Consider the following 22,293-nt stretch of genomic DNA (forward strand, 5'->3'; position numbering starts at 1 on the left):
GGAAGTGGAGGCAGGAGGTCACCCTCAGTTACATCAAAAGGTACAAGCCAGCCTGGGATATGTGAGTCCAATCTCAAGGAGTCAAATAAGAACAAAACAACAACAACAAAGACTTGGAAATAGAAATTGGGATGGGAATAAATTTATTTAAAGGATAGAAGAATCCTTTGTTCTGTCCAGGAAATGGGCCAGCAAGACAACTTAATAAGTAAAGACGCTTGCTGCCAACCCTCCAGCCTGAGCTCAGTTCCTGAAGTCTTCTTGGTGGAAGGAGAAAACCAACTTCTCTAAGTTGTCCTCCGACCTCCACATATGTGCTGTGGCACGTGCACGCACGCACACGCACGCACGCACACGCACGCACACACACACACACACACGCACGCACACGCACGCACGCACGCACACACACGCGTGCACACTCGCACCACAATAAATAAATAATTGTGGAAAGAGCCTGTGCGGTGGCCCACACCCTTGATCCCAGCACTCGGGAGACAGGCAGGCAGGTCTTGGAGTTTGCAGTCAGCCTGGTTTCAATAGGGAGTTCCAGGACAGCCAAAACTATGCAATGAGACCCTGTCTCAACTCCTCCCTCCAAGAAACAGGGACAGAAACCTCCAGCCAAGAAACACGTATGTGCAGACCAAACTGAGGTGACTGAGCACAGCTTTCTGGGGGCGTCCCCTCCAGTTGACAGAATTTCAGGGTATTCAGCCCTTGCGGGGAATTTTCTAAAGAAATCTTAGCTCTTTATGTTCTCCTCTTTCGGAGGCCCCGACTGTGGCCACTCAGAGCAGAGTAGTGTGATCTGGCTCCAAGCACTGTCAGTCAGCACCAGAGAACGACGCTCAGCTGCGTCAGTTCAGACCGGTGTCCTTTCTGGGGTTCTCTTGGTTTACTAACTTAGTATGTTTGGAATTTTTAAAAAAGATTTTTGTGTGTGTGTGAATGCGCGCTCACACGTGTGAGTACCTCAGAAACCAGGAGCTGGAGTTATATGGGTACTTGGAACAGAACTTGGATCCTTTGGAAGAGCATGTTCCTGAACCATGGAGCAGTTCTTGCCATGTGAGCTGCCTGGCAGCACGGTGCTGCAGCAAAGAGGCTTTGGTGACCACCTTGGAAAACACCGTGTGAGACTCACTTCACTGTGGCGTTGACTTTAATACCTTGGCCACAACCTCTGTGTGTCAGCAGTGAGGCCGGGAGCTGGGAAGATGGGGAGATGGCTCAGTGGGAGGAGCACAGGCTGCTGAGCTGGAGGACCTGAATTCTGACAGCGGATACTCTCACACAAAGCGTTGGGCGTGGGGCTGGCAAGGTCACTCCAGGGGCAAAGGGGCTTGCTGCCAGACCTGATGACCTTCACTCAGTCTGGAGCCTGGCAGTTTGGCTAGGCTGGCTGGCTGCTGAGCCTCAAAAATCCTCCTGTCTCTCCCTCCTTAGTACTGGAGTTTCAGATGTGCCTTTTTATGTGGGTGCTGGGGAATCAGACTCAGGTCCTTGTACTTGCACAGACTGCTTTACTGACTGAGCCATCTCCCCAGCTCAATGTCTGGCTTATTTTGAATGTTGTATACATCATATCTCTGTTCATGGGCAGACAGGACAAAGCAAGGCTTGAACACCGAAAGCTGAGTATGTTGACCATGATGCTTGTTTAAAGATATATTTATTTTTTATGTATACAGTGTTCTGCCTGCAGGTCAGAAGAGGGCGCCAGATCCCATTACAGATGGCTGTGAGCCACCATGTGGTGGCTGGGAATTGAACTCAGGACCTCTGGAAGAGCAGCCAGTGCTCTTAACCTCTGAGCCATCTCTCCAGATCTCCTCCCCCGCCTCCCACCCCCTGCAGTGTTTTTTTTTAAAGTCCAACTGAGGTCACAGATGAGCTTTCAGTTCTAGGGTACTGAGCACAGCTTTGGGGTTCCTGCAGCGTGATTAGAAGTCCCCAGCCCCACATGCTCTTCCGTTCTGCTCCACAGCCATGCTGCGCACCGTCTCAGCTGTCCTCCAGTTCGGCAACATCGTCCTGAAGAGAGAGCGCAACACAGACCAAGCCACCATGCCTGACAACACAGGTACTCCCTGGGCCAGCCCTGACTCCTGCGCTCTGCTGGGGACACCCCAGTCACTGCAGGAAATGGTCAGTAATGCCTCCCTCCAGCTTTGGGCCCTTCAACTCTTGATCCTCCCGCCTTTACGTCTCGGAGGCTGGGGTTGCAGGCCTCTGCCTCCACACCCACGCTCATATCCCCCTCCTTGGTTTTGTTAAACAATGAAAATTACTAATTCTCCCTGCCCCCTGCTTCCTGTTCATTATTTGACACTGTGTCATATGTAACCCAGGATGGCCTTGAACTCCTAAACCTCTTGCATCCACCTTTTGTTTTGTTTTTTGTTTTTGTTTTTGTTTTTTGAGACAAGGTTTCTCTGTAGCTTTGGAACCTGTCCTGGAACTCACTCTGTAGACCAGGCTGGTCTCGAACTCACAGAGCTCAGCCTGCCTCTGCCTCCCAAGTGCTGGGCTAACAGGCCTGTCCCACCACATCCAGCTGAAACAGCTGTTGATTTTGAGCCCTTGAGTAGAAGAGAAGCTGAGGCGCGCTGCTCAAATGACTGCCCGTTCCCCTTCGCATCAGCTGTGAGCTATGAGCAGCAACACCGCCTCTTGGGAAAGGAGAGGGTGTGGCAGGTGGTCCCTTTCCCACTCCTGTCCCCTGTGCAGCCATTTTTTTTTTTTAACGTAGACCAGGCTGGCTTTGAACTCACCGAGGTGCACCTCCCTCTGCCTCCTGAGTGTTGATAGTAAAGGCGGTGCCACCCCACCCAGCTTTCTTTTGTGTTTAATGGGACAGGATGTCACTGTAGCCAAGGCTGACCTCAGACTTGAAGCCAGCCTCCCAAATGCTGGGATTTGGTTGTCACGGAAGAAGAGACAACTGCCCACAGTCAGACCCCTGAGATGTCTGCATCCTAGGCCGTCTCCCCTGGGGTTTCCCTACCCTGTGCTGGTGTAGCTGGAGATCGAGACAGAAATAGAGTTGGTCGGCTCCCTCTGGATATCCGAAACTCTCTGTCCTGGTTATAAAAGCCTCCAGCTCGCTCCCAAACTCTGCACAGCTCTGAAAAATCTGGGGAACTGGGGCGCTGCTCCCCACCCACCCAGCCCTGCAGTGCCCACTGTGGCCACTGGGGGCGCCACTTACCAACCTGGCAGTGCCCCGTTTGCCACACCTGTTTGCCTTTCTTAATTGAGGGCCGGCATTACAAGTCTTTTGGTGGGGTAGAGTGGAGAGGGGTCGAGGCAGGGTTTCTCTGTGTAGCCCTGGCTGTCCGGGACCTCACTCTGTAGACCACACTGGTCTTGAACTCAGACCTCCCACCTCTGCTTCCCTGCCAGCACCACTGCCTGGCTACAAGCCTTTCTGAAACTGTCTTTTTTCCCCCTTTCTAGTGGTGTTACTAGAACTCTGTGGTTGGGAGAATTGGGTTCAGACAGGATCTCATTTGGCCCCCAACCAGCTTTATAGTTGAGGATGACCTCAAATTCCTGATCCTCCTGCCTCAGACTCAGATGCTGGGATGTAGTATGTGCCACCATGTCTGCCTCTGGTGCCTTTTTTATGGATTTCTTTCTGGGCTCCTCTTTTTCCTTCTACAGAGTAAGCCTTCCCTCTGTGAAGCTGACGGGTGCCTGGAAACATGGCTCGATTCAGGGTTTAATTCAGAGTAGAAAGGGAAACACTCCTCCCACACAGCCTCGCCGAGCCCCACCACAAACATCCATCTATTTAACGTTTCAGTGCCGAGGTTCTTTTCATGCTCGTTTCTCTCATTGGAAATATGCACCACTCCAGGCCGGTGGCAGTGCCTGTCAACGCAGCGCTTGGGGCGCTCAGGACACCACTACAGAGAGTGGGGAGCCACCTCCATCTCTGCTCAGCCAGGGGTGTGTGTACTGCTGTACTATTTGCATTTGATAAATAAATCTTGTCTGAAGGCCAGAGGCAAGGCTAAAGCCTCCAGAGGTCAGGCCATGGTGACACACACAGGATTTGGGAGACAGAGTTCAAGGCCACCCTGGGCTACACAAGACTTATTGTTTGTTCTCAGCCGTGCTACAGTGATGCTCCTCCCTCAAGCCCTCCCCTCTCCCAGTGCTAACTCCTGTCTCTCCCCCTCAGCTGCCCAGAAGCTCTGCCGCCTCTTGGGACTCGGGGTGACCGACTTCTCCAGAGCCCTTCTCACGCCCCGCATCAAAGTTGGCCGAGATTATGTTCAGAAAGCACAGACCAAGGAGCAGGTGGGGGAACCCAGCTATGCAGGGGCAGGAAGAACTGACTTGGGATTTATGATCCTGGGACTTTTAAGTTATTATGATTATGTTTATTTGTTTATTTATTGGGGTGTACACATGTCGTACACCCGCTGAACCCAGGCACAGCTGGCACAAGTCGCCTCTGTCCAACCGCTGGTTCCGTCAGCAGCGCCTGCCTTGTAAGCTCAGGGGCCCGGTTCTGGCACCCAGAACCTGGGTAAAAAGCTGGGGAGGTGGAGACAGGAGGGTTCCTGGCTCTCACTGGTCAGCCATTCTAGCTGAGTGAATCAGCTCCGGCTGCAGCGAGACAGGATCGGGAGAGATTCCTCCTGAGGAGCGACTCCTGAGCTTGACCTCTGGCCTCTGCACACTCGTGTGCTCACATTTGCACACACACATGCACAGACACATAAACAAAATAAAGACTTACCTCAAGGGATTTGGGATATACTAGGAAGGTGATTCTCAATCTTCCTGATTCTGTGACCCTTTAATACAGTTCCTCATGTTGTGGTGACCTCAACCACAAAAATGTTCCGTTGCCACTTTGTAACTGTAATTTGATTGTGAATTGTAATGTAAATATCTGATATGTGACCACGTGGGGGTCGCGACCCACAGGTTGAGAAGCACTGTGCTAGGGAGCTGGAGACTCAGCAGGTGAATGAAAGGATGGTCCTGTTCAGTGGCTCCTCTCTGAAGGGTTTAGTGATGTCAAAACAGAGCAAGGGAGAGGGTCTCTGAAGTCAGAGGGGGACACAGGAAGGAGGTGCTGTGGGAGGCTGGGAAATGACTTGATTTCATTTGTCCTTTATATAAAGATTCTCTTGACTACTGCGATAATTAGTTCCTTAGGCCACATATATAGGCAAGGAAACTCAGGGCTGCTGCCATAACCCAGGTAAAGATGGTGGCTCAGATGCAGTACTGACAGAGAGGTGACTACAGTTGAAACTACTGGGAGCAGGAAGGAGCTTGGGAATCGCTGGCTTTCTGCCTCGTCCACAGCCTCTAAGAACAGAGAAGCTGAGACATGGAGAGGAGGAGATCACACATCCTCTGAGTGTCTGTACTGGAATTAATACCGGACTCTTCAATCTGGGCTCACTGTGCTGTAGAAATCGATTTAAGAGGTGGAGGAGGGTGGGAGCCGGATGCACTCTGGGACTTCAGTAACGGCAGAGTGTTATATGTGTGGTCCTGTTTGGTGTTTATACTCAAGAAGTTGGGAGATGAACGGCGAAGGCCGCAGGTCCCGGGCTGTCCTGCCTGATTCACACCCAGTGTCACATGGGCCTCACCATGCATCTTACTCTGCAGGCTGACTTCGCTCTGGAGGCTCTGGCCAAAGCTACCTACGAGCGCCTCTTCCGCTGGCTAGTTCTGCGGCTCAACCGTGCCCTGGACAGAAGTCCACGGCAGGGTGCCTCCTTCCTGGGCATCCTGGACATCGCCGGCTTTGAGATCTTCCAGGTGGGCACCTTTGTCTTGCTGTCCCTCTCTCCAGTCCCAGTGCCTCCGTCTCTGCTCACCGCTCTGTCCCGCAACCCTCTCGCAGCTGAACTCCTTCGAGCAGCTGTGCATCAACTACACCAACGAGAAGCTGCAGCAGCTGTTCAACCACACCATGTTCGTGCTGGAGCAGGAGGAGTACCAGCGCGAGGGCATCCCCTGGACCTTCTTGGATTTTGGCTTGGACCTGCAGCCTTGCATTGATCTCATCGAGCGGCCGGTGAGGGGCCAGGACCAATGGACCTGTAGCCCAGAGCCTCAGAGCTCCACCCTGCCCACGGCTAGACCCTCACCATTCAGTTTTGCCCACTGCCTAGACTTTCAAAGCTAGTCCCTGACCATCTCCAACTCTTGAAACTCAGCCTTGTCCACTGGCAAGACCCAGGAAGCTTGGCTCCACCTACTACCCAACCCCACCCTACTCTGCCCCATCCATCCTGGAGAATGCTCCTTCTCCACCTGCCGTAGCACCCTCCACGGACCAAAAGAGGAAATGTCCCCCAGTTGCCCCATCCCTGTGACCAGTGGGCTCTCTGGACCATGCAGGTCCCTCTTGAGTTCCGACATTGGGTCAGCGTGTGGCTCCGTTCTGGTGATGGAGCCTAACGCAGTGTGCATGCTAGGCAAGCGCTCAGGTGCTAAACCACCCCTGCCCCAAGTCCCCAACCTCAAGCCACTTCATATCACTGACAGCTAGCAGCAGCCTGTGCCCACAGGCGCCACATCCGACTTCTGTTCCTTCCTTTACTCGGTGATCAGGCCAACCCCCCAGGTCTCTTGGCCCTGCTGGACGAGGAGTGCTGGTTCCCCAAGGCCACGGACAAGTCTTTTGTGGAGAAGGTAGCCCAGGAGCAGGGCAGCCACCCCAAGTTCCAGCGCCCCAGGCACCTGCGGGATCAGGCGGACTTCAGTGTCTTGCACTATGCAGGCAAGGTGAGGGCCAGGCTGGCTGTGGACCACCACGCAAGGGTCCAGGGATTTCCACTTGGCCCTGGGGATATAGACTCACATGACACAGAGCTCGAGACCAACTCAGCCACCTGTGAAATTCCACAGAGAGTGGCCCGTGGTGGGGACAGACTGTGTTTGAGAATTGAGGAGGCCTGTGTAGCCAGAGCAGAATGAACTAGAAGAATGTTGTGGTTATGGAGGGCAAAGAGACGGGCTACAGGAGGGTGGGGGTGTAGAGAAGGCCATGCAGATGAATGGATACAAGGTGGTACAAGTGTTCCTGTCCGTGTCAAACACCTGTCATCTGCCTGGCTCCCTTCAGGTTGACTACAAAGCCAATGAGTGGTTGATGAAGAACATGGACCCACTGAATGACAGCGTGGCTGCCTTGCTTCACCAGAGCACCGATCGTCTCACAGCTGAGATCTGGAAGGATGGTACGGTTCCCTTCCCAGAGCCTGTGCTCCTCCCCACCCCCAGTGGGAGCAGCAGCTGGAGGGAGAGAGGGATGGTGGGTGGGTGGATGTGTGGACGACGGGGCTGGGGGTGGGTCAGTGAGTAGATAGATTGGATTGGTTGGTGGGTGAGTGGGTGAATGGATGGATTGGTAATGAGGTGGATGGGCAGGTCACTAGATACATAGATGGATGAACAGATAGATGGAAGGCTGGGTTGAGGAGTGGGCTGGGTGGATGGATAGATGCATGGATGTGTTATTGTCTTGAATTAGCACCATACACAAGGATAAGAAAGAAGACATATATGCCCATGGACGTATTAGTGTCAGTAATTGCTTTTAGTAATAACCTCCCATGCAATGAGACCAGAAAAATAAGTGCGGTCATCCTTGAGTGGCCACTGGGCCACTCGGAGACCATAATTTTTACACTTGACACACACAAATCTTCCCATATACTTTTTTCCCTCTCTCCCTGTAGGTTGAGTCATTCCTCATCCTATTTATTTAACACAATGCAAATGACATGTAAATAGCTGCTATACTATCATGATATGTAAATAGCTGTTATACTATTATGATATGTAAATAGCCGCTGCACTATTACAACATGCAAATTATATGTAAATAGCTGTTACCCTATCACATAGAGAATGTGGCAGGAAAAAGCCTGTTCTGTGTTCAGTATATACTCTTTTTCTTAGACTATGTTTAATTAGTTGTTCAATCATGAGTTGCAGAGCCTGAATATGTGGAAAGCTGACTTTATATAGATATTTTTAGTCAGGCATGGTGGCGCATGCCTTTAATCCCTGAAGTCAGGGGGCAGAGACAAATGGATCTTTGTGAGTCTGAGCCCAGCCTGGTCTACATCATGAATTCTAGAACAGCCAGGGCTACAGAGAGACCCTGTCTCAAAAAAGAAACAACAGCACATAAAAATAAACTTTAAAAGGAAAATGAAAGAAAAATAAACAAGTTGGGCCATTCTTTAAAATCAGATCTGCATTGGGCTGTAAAATGGCTCACCGGCTAAGAGCAGACACACTAGCAGGGAACCCGTGTCAGGTGGCTCACGGCAGCCTGTAACCACTCTAACTCCGGAAGATCCAACACCTCTGGGCTCCATGGGCACTTGCACTCGCTTACAAGTGTGCACACACACTATTAAAAATAAGAAAAATAAATCCTTTCTAGAAATCATGACCCCACCCCCAGCTGCACACCCTGCGTGCCTGGCTCTGAGAACAGTCCTGGTCTTCTCCCTGTGGGTCCTCTAACAAAGCCGCCTTAAAGTGCAGGAGAGGGGGAAGGGCGGGGAATTGGGCCACTTTATGTTCATCTCACCTACAGCCGCCTTGATCCTGAAATTGGCAAAGGAGATAGAACCCTACAGGTGGAGTGGGTACATCAAGTTGATCATTGAGCCACCTGGCATCCAGGACGAAAAGGACTAACTAAGAAATCAAGTGTGACTTTAGCTCCTAAGGTGTCTGTATTATTAGTATTTTTTGCTACCAAATTCTCAGAAATGACCTCAGGGCACTGATGTAAAAGTGAACAGGCTTGAAAGGCCACTGCCAGCTTGCTCTGTGCTAACTACCGTTCTTTCTTTCTCTTCCTCTCGCCTTCTCCCCGGCCATCTCACAATCTCTCGCACCTCTACCATCTTCCCTACCCTCCCTGCCCATCCCTAGAACAAGGGGGCCTCCAACAGTTCCCTTTACTTGGCTCCTTCCCAGCGTCACCCCCTGGACCGGCGGGGAGACTCAGCCCTGGCGCTTCTCCGCCAGGGGGTGGGTTTCTCTGTGCACCCACGGGTGAGGCTTGTAGAACACAGTTGACGGGGACTGTGGGAGGGGTCCTGGGTGGATATGTTGGTCCCCACTCCTCTCTGCATAAGGTCTCTCCCTCCTTTCTGAGCCCTTGGTGGTTCTGGAGCCTTCTAGCTAGACATGTAATAAAAATACACAGAAGGGGCCAGCAAAATGGCTCGGCAAGTAAAGGTGTGTGTACTGCCAAGACAGCTCAGTCTCCTAAGGACCCACATGGTGGAAGGAGAGAACCAGCTCCCACAGGTTGTCCTCCACACATGCCCTACACACACACCGAGACACATACACACACACACACACGGAGACACATACACACACACGCTCACACATACACACACGCTCACACATACACACACATACATACACACGCGCACACATATGTGTGCATGCACATGCACACACACATAGTGTGATAACATTTTAAGAAAGGCATTTCCTGAGCACCTAATGTGCAGATAAGAAAACAAGCACAGCTGGATGATGGTGCACACCTTTAATCCCAGCACCCAGGAGGCAGAGGCAGGCTCATCTCTGTGAGTTCGAGGTCAGCCTGGTCTTAATAGTAAGTTCCAGGACAACTGGGACTACACAGAGAAGCCATGTCTTGAAAAACAAAAAGAAACAAACAGAAAAAAAAGGAAGGTGAAGAGGAATGAAGAGGAAGAGAAAACACAGAGAGGTTATGTATCTTGCTCAAGGTCACACAGCCAGTAAGTGCTAGAGTAGGGATTTGAACCCAGAACCTTAGCTTTTCCTTATGCTGTAGGAACACAATCAATGATATCTATTGTTTTGAAAATGACTGACTGCATAGGAGCACCAGAGAGAGTTGAACTTGGGGAGGGTCAGCAGTGACAGGGCACGTGAAGACTCACTGCCAAGTTCTGATCCTGGGTTTCTGGTTTCTGAGCTATGTAACCTTGAAGCCAGTTGCTGTATTTCTGGCCCTCTGTCTGCCTGTCAACTGCACACCTCTGACCAGGCCAAGAAGCAATGTTATGTACGACATGCCAGGTCCCGTAAACAGCAAGACATTCGGTCTCAGCTAGCTCCACTCCTTAAAGCTGAGTCTCAGCAGCCGGGTGTGGTGACTGAGGGAGGATGGCGGAATCTGTAGCTAACTGACCTTGGTCCTCTTTGTCTCTCCACAGTGGAAGGCATTGTGGGGCTGGAGCAGGTGAGCAGCCTTGGGGATGGTCCTCCGGGAGGCCGCCCCCGCCGTGGAATGTTCCGGACTGTGGGGCAGCTCTACAAGGAATCTCTGAGCCGCCTCATGGCCACACTCAGCAACACCAATCCCAGTTTTGTCCGCTGCATCGTCCCCAATCATGAGAAGAGGGTGAGTAGGAAGGGCCAGTCAGCTCGATGTGCTCTCTGAGTGGGCACAAGTGGTTGCCATGTCTGGTTCTCTGCTCCTGTGACCTGAACTTTTTGTGTGTCCACTGTGTGGCAGAGAGGGCTTGGGGACACAGTGGTAGAGAGATGAGCCTCTTCCAGTTGCTCCTGTGTCTGCAAGGAGCTAACAAGTAGAGGGAGAGCGTCCAGTTCTCCCGTTTGCTGGTAGACAGGGCATGTGATAAACACACATTCAGCCACCCACCCACAGTGAATGTTTAGGTGAATCTGGAGAGTTAGAGTGGTCAGGTTGGATTTTGCCTGGCTATGGAGTCACAGAAGGCTCCCTGGAGGGGAGGGGCCTGAGCTGCACAGCCTAGGCAGTTTTCCAAGCAGAGATAGCTTGTGCCAACACCCAGAGGCGGGTGGGAGCATAGCAAGAGCAGGAATGGAAAAGGCTGCTGGGATAGGAGGTGGTACAGGCCAGGCCTGTCTGTCAGTCCTGCTCTAGGGACAACGAGACAGAAAAATTGTTAAGTTCAGGGCCAGTCTCACCTACAGCAGCAGTTCAGTGCCAGCCTGGGCAACTTATTAACACCTTGTTTCAAATAAAATATAGAAAGAGGACTGAGTGTGTGGCTCATAGGTGGTAAAGCTCCATTCTAGAATCCCCCAGTGAGAGGCTGGGCTTGGTGAACACTTCCATGGCCCTGACTGTGGTGCCCCTGCAGGCCACCACTGACCCTGCTGTCACCCCTGCAGGCTGGGAAACTGGAGCCACGCCTGGTGCTGGACCAGCTCCGCTGTAACGGGGTCCTTGAGGGTATCCGCATCTGCCGCCAGGGCTTCCCCAACCGCATCCTCTTCCAGGAGTTCCGGCAGCGGTGAGCCAGGCCCGCCAGGGGCTCCAGGGGCCTGTGTAGAAGGGGAGTCAAGTCCCTCCGAGTACTATCTCAGCCTGGGGATTTGCCGCCAGTCTCTGAGTCTCAGTTTCCCTTCTGTGGTATATGAGAGGGGAAGGGGGAAATGTGCAGAGTTAGAAAGGGAATGGGGTGCCAGCCAAACCCAGGGCCACTTCAGTGTGCAGCCTCTATACTTTAAAACTGAACTTGAAGCTGGACGTAGTGGCCCATGTCTTTAATCCTGGGATGTAGATACAGGAAGGTCTCTTGAGATCGGGGCCAGCCTGGTCTACATAGAGAGTTCCAGGTCAACCAGAACTACATAGTGAGTGAGAGCCTGTCTCAAAAAAAGCAGCATTCCAAAAATGTTCCAGTGGTGTGGTTAGCATTCCCGATTTCTACCAGGCCTTGTTCATATGGTCTCTCATGACGCGTGGCCCTCTTCCTGTCTCTGTCCCCTCTGGTTGCAGCTATGAGATCCTCACCCCAAATGCCATTCCCAAGGGCTTCATGGATGGCAAGCAGGCCTGTGAGAAGATGGTATGTAGGGGCAAGGGTGGGGCCTCTGGCTGGGGGTGGGGCCTGCAGATGGGGGCAGAGCTAACTGTATGCATGGGCAGGACTTTTGGTGTTGGGGTGGGATATATGGGAAGGGTTGCATGGGGCCTTAGGGTGGAGTGGGGCACGTAGCATGGGAGTGGGGTGTAGCACCTGGACAGGGAATTCAGGTGCTGGGGGAGGGAGAGGGAACCTCCCCATTGTTCTTCCTGATACCGGTTCCCTTTCTCCGTCTCCTTCCGTCCCTATTCTCACCTCCCAGATCCAGGCCCTGGAGCTAGACCCCAACCTATACCGTGTTGGCCAAAGCAAGATCTTCTTCCGTGCTGGAGTCCTGGCCCAGCTGGAGGAGGAGCGGGATCTGAAGGTTACTGACATCATAGTGTCTTTCCAGGCAGCGGCACGGGGCTACCTGGCTCGCAGGTGAGGGAAGCCAGGCTATGCCAGGTGTTGTGAGCCAAGCCTGGGCTGAGGCCTGCAAACTCCCAGAAGGAGCTGCCTACATTCTGTAGGAGTTCAGAAAGCTGAGGTCCAGCAAGATATGTTTGGCCTCAACTAATTGCTCAGACCCCAGTTGGAGGGGCAGCGTGTCCTGCTGGGCTTGCCTGACGGAGACAGATGAGAAGCTGGTTTGTCTGTGTAAGGGCCTGACTGTGACAAGCACCTGGTGTGTCTCGGGATGCAGGCAGGTGGAGAGCAGTTTCTTCTCTCCTCAGAACAAACAGATGCCCCAACCCCAGGCTGAGGCCTGCGGGCCTTGCCCAGGGGTCCTGGGGAGCTGGAGGTGGCGGGATCAAGGACGGGGTCAGTGTGTTGGGGTGGACAGAGCCAAGAGCAGGCTGTGTGAGGCCGACTGTAAACTCTGCTGTGTCTGGGCTCCAGCTCAGTTGTCACAGGGTTCACCCAGCATGCACTGAGGAGGCAGAGGTAGGCGGATTGGGAGTTCAAAGTGAGCCTGAGCTACATGAGACCCCATCTCAGCAATAACTAATCTAGAGTGGCTACTTTCTGGGGGCCGGCTCCCACTGCTCTGTGTCCCCACAGGGCCTTCCAGAGAAGGCAGCAGCAGCAGAGCGCCCTGCGGGTGATGCAGAGAAATTGTGCTGCTTATCTCAAACTGAGGAACTGGCAGTGGTGGAGACTGTTCATCAAGGTGAGCGAGGCTGCGCCTGCGCCTGCGCCTGCACCCGTGCCTGCACCCGTGCCTGCGCCCGTGCCTGCGCTCTGCGGGAGGGAGGCTCTGTTCCCCAGGGCTGTAAACTGGAGCCAGTCTGTTCGCCTATGACCCAGGATTCTTTAGACAAGTGATTTAAGTAGTCGGACACTGGGGTGGGTGAGGGTGCGCTGGGGAGGACAGGTTGAGGCCTTGGCTGAGGCTGCACCTCAGTTGGCAGCATGCTTGCTCAGCATGTACAAAGCTGTCAAAACTCAGGAAGCCAGAGAATCAGGTGTTAAGTCATTTGGGGCTACATAAAATCTTGTCTCAGAAAAAATGGGGGGAGAGGTGACAGCATGACTTGGCTAATAAAGGGTGCCCTCAGCCAAGCCTGATGCCATGAGCTCGGGCCCCGACACCCACGCTGTGGAAGGAGAGAACTGACTTCTGCCAGGGCTTTGACCGCCATACCTTCGGGTGTCAGCATGTCCACACAGAAAATAAATAAATGTGGGTGGAGAAAGAGGTGAACTATCCTGGCTTACATGAGAGCCTGGCTCAAAACCACCAAACAAACCAAAAGAAAAGTTCAGGCAGCTTCAGGTGCAGCTGGACCCAGAGCGCTCCAGGGCATCTCCAGACCACCCTCAGGTTCACAGCGAGGATCGGTTCGCATGCATCGGGTGGATTCTGTTCTCGAAACTACTGCGCTTTTCTCACAGGTGAAGCCCCTGCTGCAGGTGACACGACAAGATGAGGTGCTGCAGGCACGTGCCCAGGAGCTGCAGAAAGTTCAGGAGCTGCAGCAGCAGAGCGCACGTGAAGTGGGGGAGCTGCAGGGCCGAGTGGCACAGGTGAAGAGCAAGCCATGTGACAGGAGGAGTGAGGCCTAGCCATGGTGGTGGGTCTGTGTGGGCGTGGCCATGGTGGTGGGTCTGTGTGGGCGTGGCCATGGTGGTGGGTCTGTGTGGGCGTGGCCATGGTGGTGGGTCTGTGTGGGCGTGGCCATGGTGGTGGGTCTGTGTGGGCGTGGCCATGGTGCGAGGAGCGGAGATTTGGGTGGAGTGTGGGGCCCCGTGCACGGGCTCAACCTCAAGTTGGTGAGGAATGTGACTGGAAGCAAGGCAGTATAATGAAGAGGGTGGGGAGGTGGGGCTGTAGAAGGGGTCAGATGGGGGCTTGGAGGGCTGTTAGACAGGCCCTGTGTGATGGGCAGGATCCCTGGGGGCAAGGGTGGGGTTTAAGGTTGGCTTGGTGCCTTGGGATGGCGATTGGGGGCAAACAATAAGGTGAAGAGGGTGAGGGGTGGAATGGTGAGGGGGTCTTTGGGTGGAGCTATGGCAGGGCTGTGTAGGTGGGAGGGGGTGGGTCAGCACCCCTTCAGGGACAGTGTCTGGCTGTGCCCATCTGGGCAGATGGGTGCGTGGTGTGAGGTTAAGGAAGGCTATAGGAGATATGGGGACAGTCTGAGTGACCCCTAACTGGTACCCACCTCCCACAGCTAGAGGAGGAGCGCTTACGCCTGACTGAGCAGCTGCGCGCCGAAGCGGAGCTATGCTCTGAGGCCGAGGAGACTCGGGCACGGTTGTCCGCCCGGAAGCAGGAGCTGGAGCTGGTGGTGTCAGAGCTGGAGGCACGGGTGGGCGAGGAAGAGGAGTGCAGCCGGCAGCTGCAGGGCGAGAAGAAGCGGCTGCAGCAGCACATACAGGTGTGGGGGTCCCACGCACCCCGTCCACGTCCACCCCACACCTCAGCTCTGAGGGTTCAGACGGCAGAGGAGCTAGAGTTCAGGCAGCGCTGGGTCCAGCTGTTCAAGTCCCCTGGGATTCTCTCTGTCTCCTGGCTCTGAAGGCATCTGTCTTGAGCCCCCGCCCCACTTCCACCCTGGGCAGCCCCTCTCCCATGACTCTTCTCCCAAATCTGTGTGCACTGAGGGAAGATTTGAGCTCTTCTGCAGGGTGCAGATTGTTATCCATCTTCAGGGTCTGTGACAGGGCCTGGTATACACTAGGCACTCAATAAGTGTTTGACAAGCAAATGAATGGCAAGGGAAGACAGGAAAGGCTGACGTTGCCCAGTGTCACTCAGGGTGTGGACCTGTGTGAAGCTTCAGCCCCTGAGGTCTCTTCTGCTCCCCCCCCTTTCAGGAGCTGGAGAGCCACCTGGAAGCTGAGGAGGGCGCCCGGCAGAAGCTGCAGCTGGAGAAAGTGACCACAGAGGCCAAGATAAAGAAGTTTGAGGAGGACCTGCTGCTTCTGGAGGATCAGAACGCCAAGCTGAGCAAGGTGGGGGCCAGGGACACACCAACGCAAGATATGGTAGATGGTCTCCTGCTGGGATGCTGGCCCAGCGAACTGGGGGTGATGGTGGGGATGTGCTGCCCCGTGGGATGGCATGCCAGGTTGTTCAGAAGAGCAGCCTTGTCCTGCTGTGTGCTGGAGGCTTAATGCTGTTGGAGGAGCACCTGGGAGGTGGAGAGGAAGAAATGGTAGCAGGGAGGCCAAGGGTCTGACTTTCTTCTGTCCCCAGGAGCGGAGGCTGCTGGAGGAGCGTCTGGCTGAATTCTCCTCACAGGCAGCTGAGGAGGAGGAGAAAGTCAAGAGCCTCAACAAGTTGAGGCTCAAATATGAAGCCACAATTGCAGACATGGAAGGTGAGCAGCCGGGAGCCAGGGTGGGCTGTGTGCATGCTGCATGCCGGCAGCTAGGGGGTCAGAAAGAGGAGGCAGACAGGGTCTGACCTCAGGCTGAAGCACTCGCCTGTCCTGGTGCCCACAGACCGGCTGAAGAAGGAGGAGAAAGGCCGCCAGGAACTGGAGAAGCTGAAGCGGCGCCTGGATGGGGAGAGCTCTGAGCTACAGGAGCAGATGGTGGAACAGAAGCAGCGGGCAGAGGAGCTGCTTGCACAGCTGGGCCGCAAGGAGGACGAGCTGCAGGCGGCCCTGGTCAGGTGATTTCCCCAGGGGCAGCTCCTCCTCCTGTCACCACCGGGGCCAGATGGGACCCAGCATGTGATGTGGCTCCACACACTTATCGAGCCACTACTGTGTGCCAGCTACGGTGCCTATTGAAAGACAGTGCCCACACTGCATGGCAAGTCTTCCAAGAAAGCTCGGCTTGTGAGTCCAGGTCTGTTCCAGAGGGGTTAGCATGTGAATTAGAAAGCCTGGGGCCGCTCAGTGGTTAGGAACACTGGCTGCTCTTGGAGAATACCCAGATTCAGTTCCCAGCACCCACATGGAGGCCCAGACTCACCTGTAACTTCAGTTTTGTGGAATACAGCTCTCTCCTGGCCCTGGGGACACTGCTCGTATGGGGCACGTGCCAACTTGCAGCCAAACACTCATGCACATAAAAAAAAATCCAAAAAAAATTAAGGTAGAGAAATGATTTGAAGAAGACACTGGGGCTGGAGAGATGGCTCAGAGGTTAAGAGCACTGGTTGCTCTTCCAGAGGACCTGAGTTCAATTCCCAGCAACCACATGGTGGCTCACATGGTGCCCTCTTCTGGCCTGAAGGCACACAGGCAGGCAGAACACTGCGTGCATAATAAGTAAATAGATAGATAGATAGATAGATAGATAGATCTTTTAAAAAAAAGAGGATACTGGCCCCCACTTATACACATACACAAAAGTTAAAGTAGCCCAGAAAGGTGGCACATGCTTGTCATCCCAGCTCCAGGGAGGCTGAAACAGGAGCATTGCCATGAGTTTAAGGCTATCCTGAGCAAGTTAGAAAGATCCTGTCCTAGAAAACAGCAACAACAAATCTCCAAAGAAGACCCATGTAAAGGGCTGGGCACATGGCAGGAGCCCAGTGTCGCCCAGAACTGTGGAGAGCATCCTGCTACACACTCGGGAATATGAAGGATTTAGAAACAGGACTCACACAACCTATGACAGAGCCAAGACTTGAACCCACATCTGAGCTGTTCACCCTCAGCTCTGCCTGCTTGGGTGCCAACCCCTCCCTGATCCTTGCCACACCCCCAGGGCAGAGGAGGAGGGCGGAGCCCGTGCCCAGCTGCTCAAGTCCCTGCGAGAGGCACAGGCCGGCCTGGCCGAGGCTCAGGAGGACCTGGAGGCTGAGCGGGCAGCCAGGGCCAAGGCAGAGAAGCAGCGCCGGGACCTGGGAGAGGAGCTGGAGGCTCTGCGTGGGGAGCTAGAGGACACTCTGGATTCTACCAACGCCCAGCAGGAGCTGCGGTAAGGAGAGGGTGGTGGCCTGAGCTGGGAGGATGCGGTGGGTGGGGCACATCCGGACAGAGCCACCACCCACCCAGGTACCAGCTCTGCAGAGACGAATGAAAGAGCAGATCCTTGCCTTGCCCTCAGGCCACCCCAGTCTTAGAGACGTTCAAACCAGAGGCACATAAAGGAACTGCAGACCATTGACAACACTCAATGCCAAGTCTTAGGAGTGAAGAGATGGCTCAGCGGTCAGAGCACTGGCTGCGCTTACAGAGGACCTGAGTTCAGTTTCTAGCACCCGCATGGCAGCTCACAATTTCCTGTAGCTCCAGATCTGGGAGATATGATGCCCCCTTCTGGCCTCCTTGGGTACTACAATCATATGTACATACCCCCCCACACACACACACAAGTAAAAATAAAGAAGATTGAAGTCAGCTTCTAGGAGAGCCTCTAGGAGAGCATGCTGAGGAATGGCCCTTTGAATATGACTTGAGTAGTGCTAGGCATTCACCTTTGACACTTCCCGCTCATACATCTCTACCCAGACACCTTGGGAAATGTGTTTGTTACACAGCAAGTACCTTACAAGAGACAACTTGAGAGGGAGGATCTGCTTTAGCTCGTGACCCATGGCAAGGAGGTGGCTTCCACTGGCAGAGGCATCTCCTGTCTGGTGGGGGAGCTTGCAGTAGAGCTGGCTCCAGTCTTGACGGAACAGCAGCTGGACTAGGGCGGGAACCCAGTCTGGCTATGACCCTGAGCCTCCCTGTACTAGCCGGACCTGTGTGCCAAAGGCTCTTCATCCGCTCAGAGCAGCACCTCCAGCTGAGCACTGGGGTGATGGGCACGTGAGCCTGGTTTTACATCCAGGCCCTCACAGGAAGCAAAGGTCCCTCTTCAGAGGAAAAGGAGAAAAACCACATCCCACAGTCCTCTGCTCTAAATTCCTGTCTTCTCCCCTCTTCCGCCATCAAAGGTCAAAGAGGGAGCAGGAGGTGACAGAGCTGAAGAAGACTTTGGAAGAGGAGGCTCGTGTTCATGAGGTGGCCATGCAGGAGTTGAGGCAGAGGCATGGCCAGGCCCTGGGGGAGCTGGCAGAGCAGTTAGAGCAAGCCCGGAGGGTGAGTAGATAGAGGGCCAGCCACCTTCTGGGATAGTATAGCTGTGTGAGTGTTAACTGAGTAATTACTTAATTGATGGGGTCCACGGTGAAAAGGAAATACTGAACAAAACCAAGAGATCAAGGCGGTGAGCCATCCTGCTGTGTACCCATCTCCTTACAGGGCAAAAGTGTGTGGGAGAAGACCCGGCTAACCCTGGAGGCCGAGGTGTCTGAGCTGAGGGCTGAGCTGAGCAGCTTGCAGACCTCAAGACAGGAGGGTGAGCAGAAGAGGCGCCGCCTGGAGTCCCAGCTGCAGGAGGTCCAGGGCCGCGCCAGTGATGTAGAGCGGTCTCGGACGGAGGCTGCCGAGAAGCTGCAGAGAACTCAGGTGGGTGGGGTGGGGTGTCCCGTGACCCTGGGGGGGGGGGGAACGACTGTGAATTCCACTCCACATAGGGCAAGAAGGACAGACCAAAAACAATGACTCCACCCCTGTTTAGTTTTTGAGACAGGGTAAGCCTAGCTACCCTGGAACGCGCTCTGTAGTTCAGGCTGAACTTGGACACACAGAGATCCATCTATCTCTGCCTCCTGAGCGCTAGGATTAAAGGCGTGCGCCACCACACCCGGCCCCCTCGTCCCCTCTCATTGCTGAATGGTGTTCTCTTAACCGTGTCTCCGATTCATTGTCCACGTCACCCCGTTGGTGACGTGGCTGTTGCTCCCTCTGCAGATCAGGCTTTAATTTCCCCGTGGACACAGGGGCCAGAAATTCCTCTCCTCTGGGAACACTGTTCTTCTGGGCCCATGTCAGCACTGTGTTAGACGGCAGAGTAGCTTCTGGCCACGTTGCTGGCATCCCACCCATGTGTGCAGAGGGGATTGGGGACAGAGGCACCAACAGGGCCCACCACGTTGAATTACCTCCTCTTCACAGGCTGAACTTGAAAGTGTGTCCACGGCACTGAGCGAGGCGGAGTCCAAGGCCATCAGGCTGGGCAAGGAGCTGAGCAGTGCGGAGTCCCAGCTGCATGACACCCAGGTGACCCTGCTCGTTCCCCCACTGCCGTCCTCTGCCCTGCCGCTGGCTGGACCTGACCCCCACCATCCCTTCCACCCATAGGAACTGCTGCAGGAGGAGACCAGGGCAAAGCTGGCCTTGGGGTCCCGTGTGCGTGCCCTGGAGGCCGAGGCAGCCGGACTTCGGGAGCAGATGGAAGAGGAAGTGGTTGCCAGGGAGCGGGCTGGTCGTGAGCTGCAGAGCGCCCAGGCCCAGGTGGGCAGTGAAACCAGGGACCATGGCCCTTACACCATTGTGCCCCGTGGCCACTCTTTCTGTGTCCCCACCGCCAGGCCCGCCCTTGCCTTTCCTACCCACACATGCCCTCAGGCCTTGTGGGTCATCACATCGGCTCCTCCGGAGCCCCTGCTCTCTCCCCAGCTGGCACAAGGGCTCTGCTCACCCATTCTCACAGCCGGCTATGACTCCCAGCACCCTGGACAGAGCCTCTGCCTGTACTTCCCAGTAATGTCTGCAAACCTTCCCTCTTCCAGACTTAGGGTCTTCCCTCCCTTGTAATTCTTCATTTTACTCTGACCAAGTTCTGGCTACCTTGGGCTGTGACAATTCTACCCATGAGTCTCCCCACCAGATTAGGAGTCCCTTCTTATAACTCTGACCCTGTGTGTGGGAAGCCTTAAGAAATGCCAGCCTTCCACTGGCAGGCTCTGTGTGGGCTTCAGAACCCATCTCCAATGCCCGCTCCTCCACGGAGACTCTTCCCCAGCCTGTGGCCTCCTCAGATAATGTTTCTTTTCTTCCCCAGCCTGTGTCGCCTGGCCTTGGTCTTGGGATCCAATAGCAGGTCCCACTTGGACTGAGCCTTGGGTTGTGCTGAAGACACCGGGTTCCAGGAGCCCACACCACAGTCACTCACAGCTGTGGCCCCCACACTCTTCTCTCCCCTGCAGCTCTCGGAATGGCGGCGACGCCAGGAGGAAGAAGCTGGGGTGCTGGAGGCTGGGGAGGAGGCTCGGCGCCGCGCAGCCAGGGAGGCGGAGGCCCTGGCCCAGCGCCTGGCAGAAAAGACAGAGGCAGTAGAGAGGCTGGAGCGGGCTCGGCGGCGGCTGCAGCAGGAACTGGACGATGCTACAGTGGACCTGGGGCAGCAGAAGCAGCTTCTGAGCACGCTAGAGAAGAAGCAGCGTAAGTTTGACCAGGTGAGTGCCTTGGTTTACCCAGCTGACTACCCTGAGGAACCTGAAACCCATTTGAATATTAGGTAGAAACTTGCTGGGGGAGAGAGGACGTTTGAGATGGATTTTGAAGTGTGCATAGGAGGAGTCACAGCCAGGTAGGTGTTGCCTCTGCCAAAGCATCTGTAAATCAGACCGTCCTGAGGGTCTCCTGGTTTTTCCCTGCCACACAGTGTCACCCTGTTGCTTGGGTGTCCCAGTTTGATAATGCTATGCAGAACACCCTCTCTTGTGCCCCGACGGTGCTCACACCCTCCTTCACTTGTCCTGTGTGTTGCTGCTCCCACCTCAGCCTCAGTTTACCCATCTAGAACATGGGAATCATGCCAGGATTCCACAGCCTGAGAAATAAAATAATCATTGCGGGCATCAGAGGTTCGCGTGCCTGTCAGCATTCTGTTACTGTAGCAAATGTTGGTGGCAACTGGCTCATGAGATGAAAAGGTTTTCGGCTCATGAGTTCGGAGGTTTTGGTCCATGGCCACACTGGGTCTGCGGAGTCCGCAGAGCACAGCAGCATGTGGAGGAGGAGAGCGGCCGGGCAGCAGGAGACAGAGTCCCTTCACTCCTGTCCCAATCTAGTCTCCGTCGTTCCCAAAGCCCACCAGCTATGGATGGAAGTTTCTGGAGTGAAGGTGTTGTGTGTCTCTCACTCCAGACTCGCAGCAGGGCATCCGCCCTGGTGAACCAAAGCCTAGGCTTCTCAGCGGCCTCTTTATTGTTACACAAAATGTACCTTTAGCTAGTCAGCTTCCTCAACCAAAACCATTGAAGCAGCTCTGGTCGCCGGGTTTGTCTCGGGACTGAGCTATGCAAAGTCTGTGACCCTTCAGGCTGCTGAGCACAGACTCTGCCGTCCCTCCCGGTTCACCCCAGACACAGAAGGTCATGTGCCTTTGTAGCTGATGGAAAGAGTTTCAGAGACCTGGGAAGGCAGCCTCTGGTGAAAGTGAGGACCAGAGTCCGGATACCCCAGCATCTGTGTAAATGCTGGCTGGGTGTGGTGGCCACTGTAGCTCCAGCCTTAGTGGCAGGGCATCCCCAGAAGGACTGGCTAGCTCTGTCCCTCTCCCTGCCCATCTCTTGTCTCTCTGTGTCTCTCTCCATTTCTAGCTCTGTCTCGCTGTCTCTAGTGTCTCCCTTCTCCCTCTCCTCTTCCCTCTTCTACCCTGCCCTTCTCCTTCCAGTCAGCTCATCTCCCCTGCATCTTTCCCTGTAGCTCCTGTCAGAGGAGAAGGCTGCCGTACTGCGGGCTGTGGAAGACCGTGAGCGGGTGGAGGCTGAAGGCCGGGAACGAGAGGCCCGGGCCCTCTCCCTGACACGGGCCCTGGAGGAGGAGCAGGAGGCGCGGGAGGAGCTGGAAAGGCAGAACCGGGCCTTGCGGGCTGAGCTGGAAGCACTGCTGAGCAGCAAGGACGACGTGGGCAAGAACGTAAGCAAGCGTGGGCAGCGTGGTGGTGGGGATTGCGAGCACATGCGTGTGTGCAACACAGCAGACGCCCCAGTCGTGTTAACACAGCAGCCAAGAGCTGCACTCACCAAAGGCTGAATGGGCGTTCTGCACACACTTGCAGGGTATGAACAGAACCCCCGCCTTCTCATACACACACACACACACACACACACACACACACACGGTTTTGTTTTGGCTTTTTGGTTGGTTGTCGTTTGTTTTTCGAGACAGTGTTTTTCTGTGTAGCTCTGGCA

The 22,293-nt window shown here is 54.5% G+C and overlaps 1 protein-coding gene across 2 annotated transcripts in view; it reads left to right on the plus strand.

The window, feature by feature from the left end:
* The window catches only part of Myh14 (myosin heavy chain 14), a 57,167-nt gene that overhangs the window by 21,654 nt on the left and 13,220 nt on the right, over window positions 1–22,293 (plus strand). For both annotated transcript variants that reach the window (XM_048438148.3, XM_085682826.2), the window contains 23 exons: window positions 1,991–2,086; window positions 4,193–4,311; window positions 5,647–5,799; window positions 5,885–6,058; window positions 6,598–6,771; window positions 7,112–7,226; window positions 10,233–10,420; window positions 11,179–11,300; window positions 11,789–11,858; window positions 12,139–12,299; window positions 12,921–13,029; window positions 13,755–13,886; window positions 14,534–14,740; window positions 15,180–15,317; window positions 15,562–15,685; window positions 15,810–15,981; window positions 17,028–17,240; window positions 18,205–18,349; window positions 18,512–18,718; window positions 19,268–19,372; window positions 19,454–19,606; window positions 20,302–20,550; window positions 21,806–22,018. In XM_048438148.3, coding sequence (XP_048294105.3) covers window positions 1,991–2,086; window positions 4,193–4,311; window positions 5,647–5,799; window positions 5,885–6,058; window positions 6,598–6,771; window positions 7,112–7,226; window positions 10,233–10,420; window positions 11,179–11,300; window positions 11,789–11,858; window positions 12,139–12,299; window positions 12,921–13,029; window positions 13,755–13,886; window positions 14,534–14,740; window positions 15,180–15,317; window positions 15,562–15,685; window positions 15,810–15,981; window positions 17,028–17,240; window positions 18,205–18,349; window positions 18,512–18,718; window positions 19,268–19,372; window positions 19,454–19,606; window positions 20,302–20,550; window positions 21,806–22,018 — 3,539 coding nt within the window. The remainder of the gene's footprint in view (window positions 1–1,990; window positions 2,087–4,192; window positions 4,312–5,646; window positions 5,800–5,884; window positions 6,059–6,597; window positions 6,772–7,111; window positions 7,227–10,232; window positions 10,421–11,178; window positions 11,301–11,788; window positions 11,859–12,138; window positions 12,300–12,920; window positions 13,030–13,754; window positions 13,887–14,533; window positions 14,741–15,179; window positions 15,318–15,561; window positions 15,686–15,809; window positions 15,982–17,027; window positions 17,241–18,204; window positions 18,350–18,511; window positions 18,719–19,267; window positions 19,373–19,453; window positions 19,607–20,301; window positions 20,551–21,805; window positions 22,019–22,293) is intronic.

Source organism: Myodes glareolus, chromosome 24 (genome assembly GCF_982192425.1).
Source record: "Myodes glareolus chromosome 24, mMyoGla1.1, whole genome shotgun sequence".
Lineage (NCBI taxonomy): Eukaryota > Metazoa > Chordata > Mammalia > Rodentia > Cricetidae > Myodes > Myodes glareolus.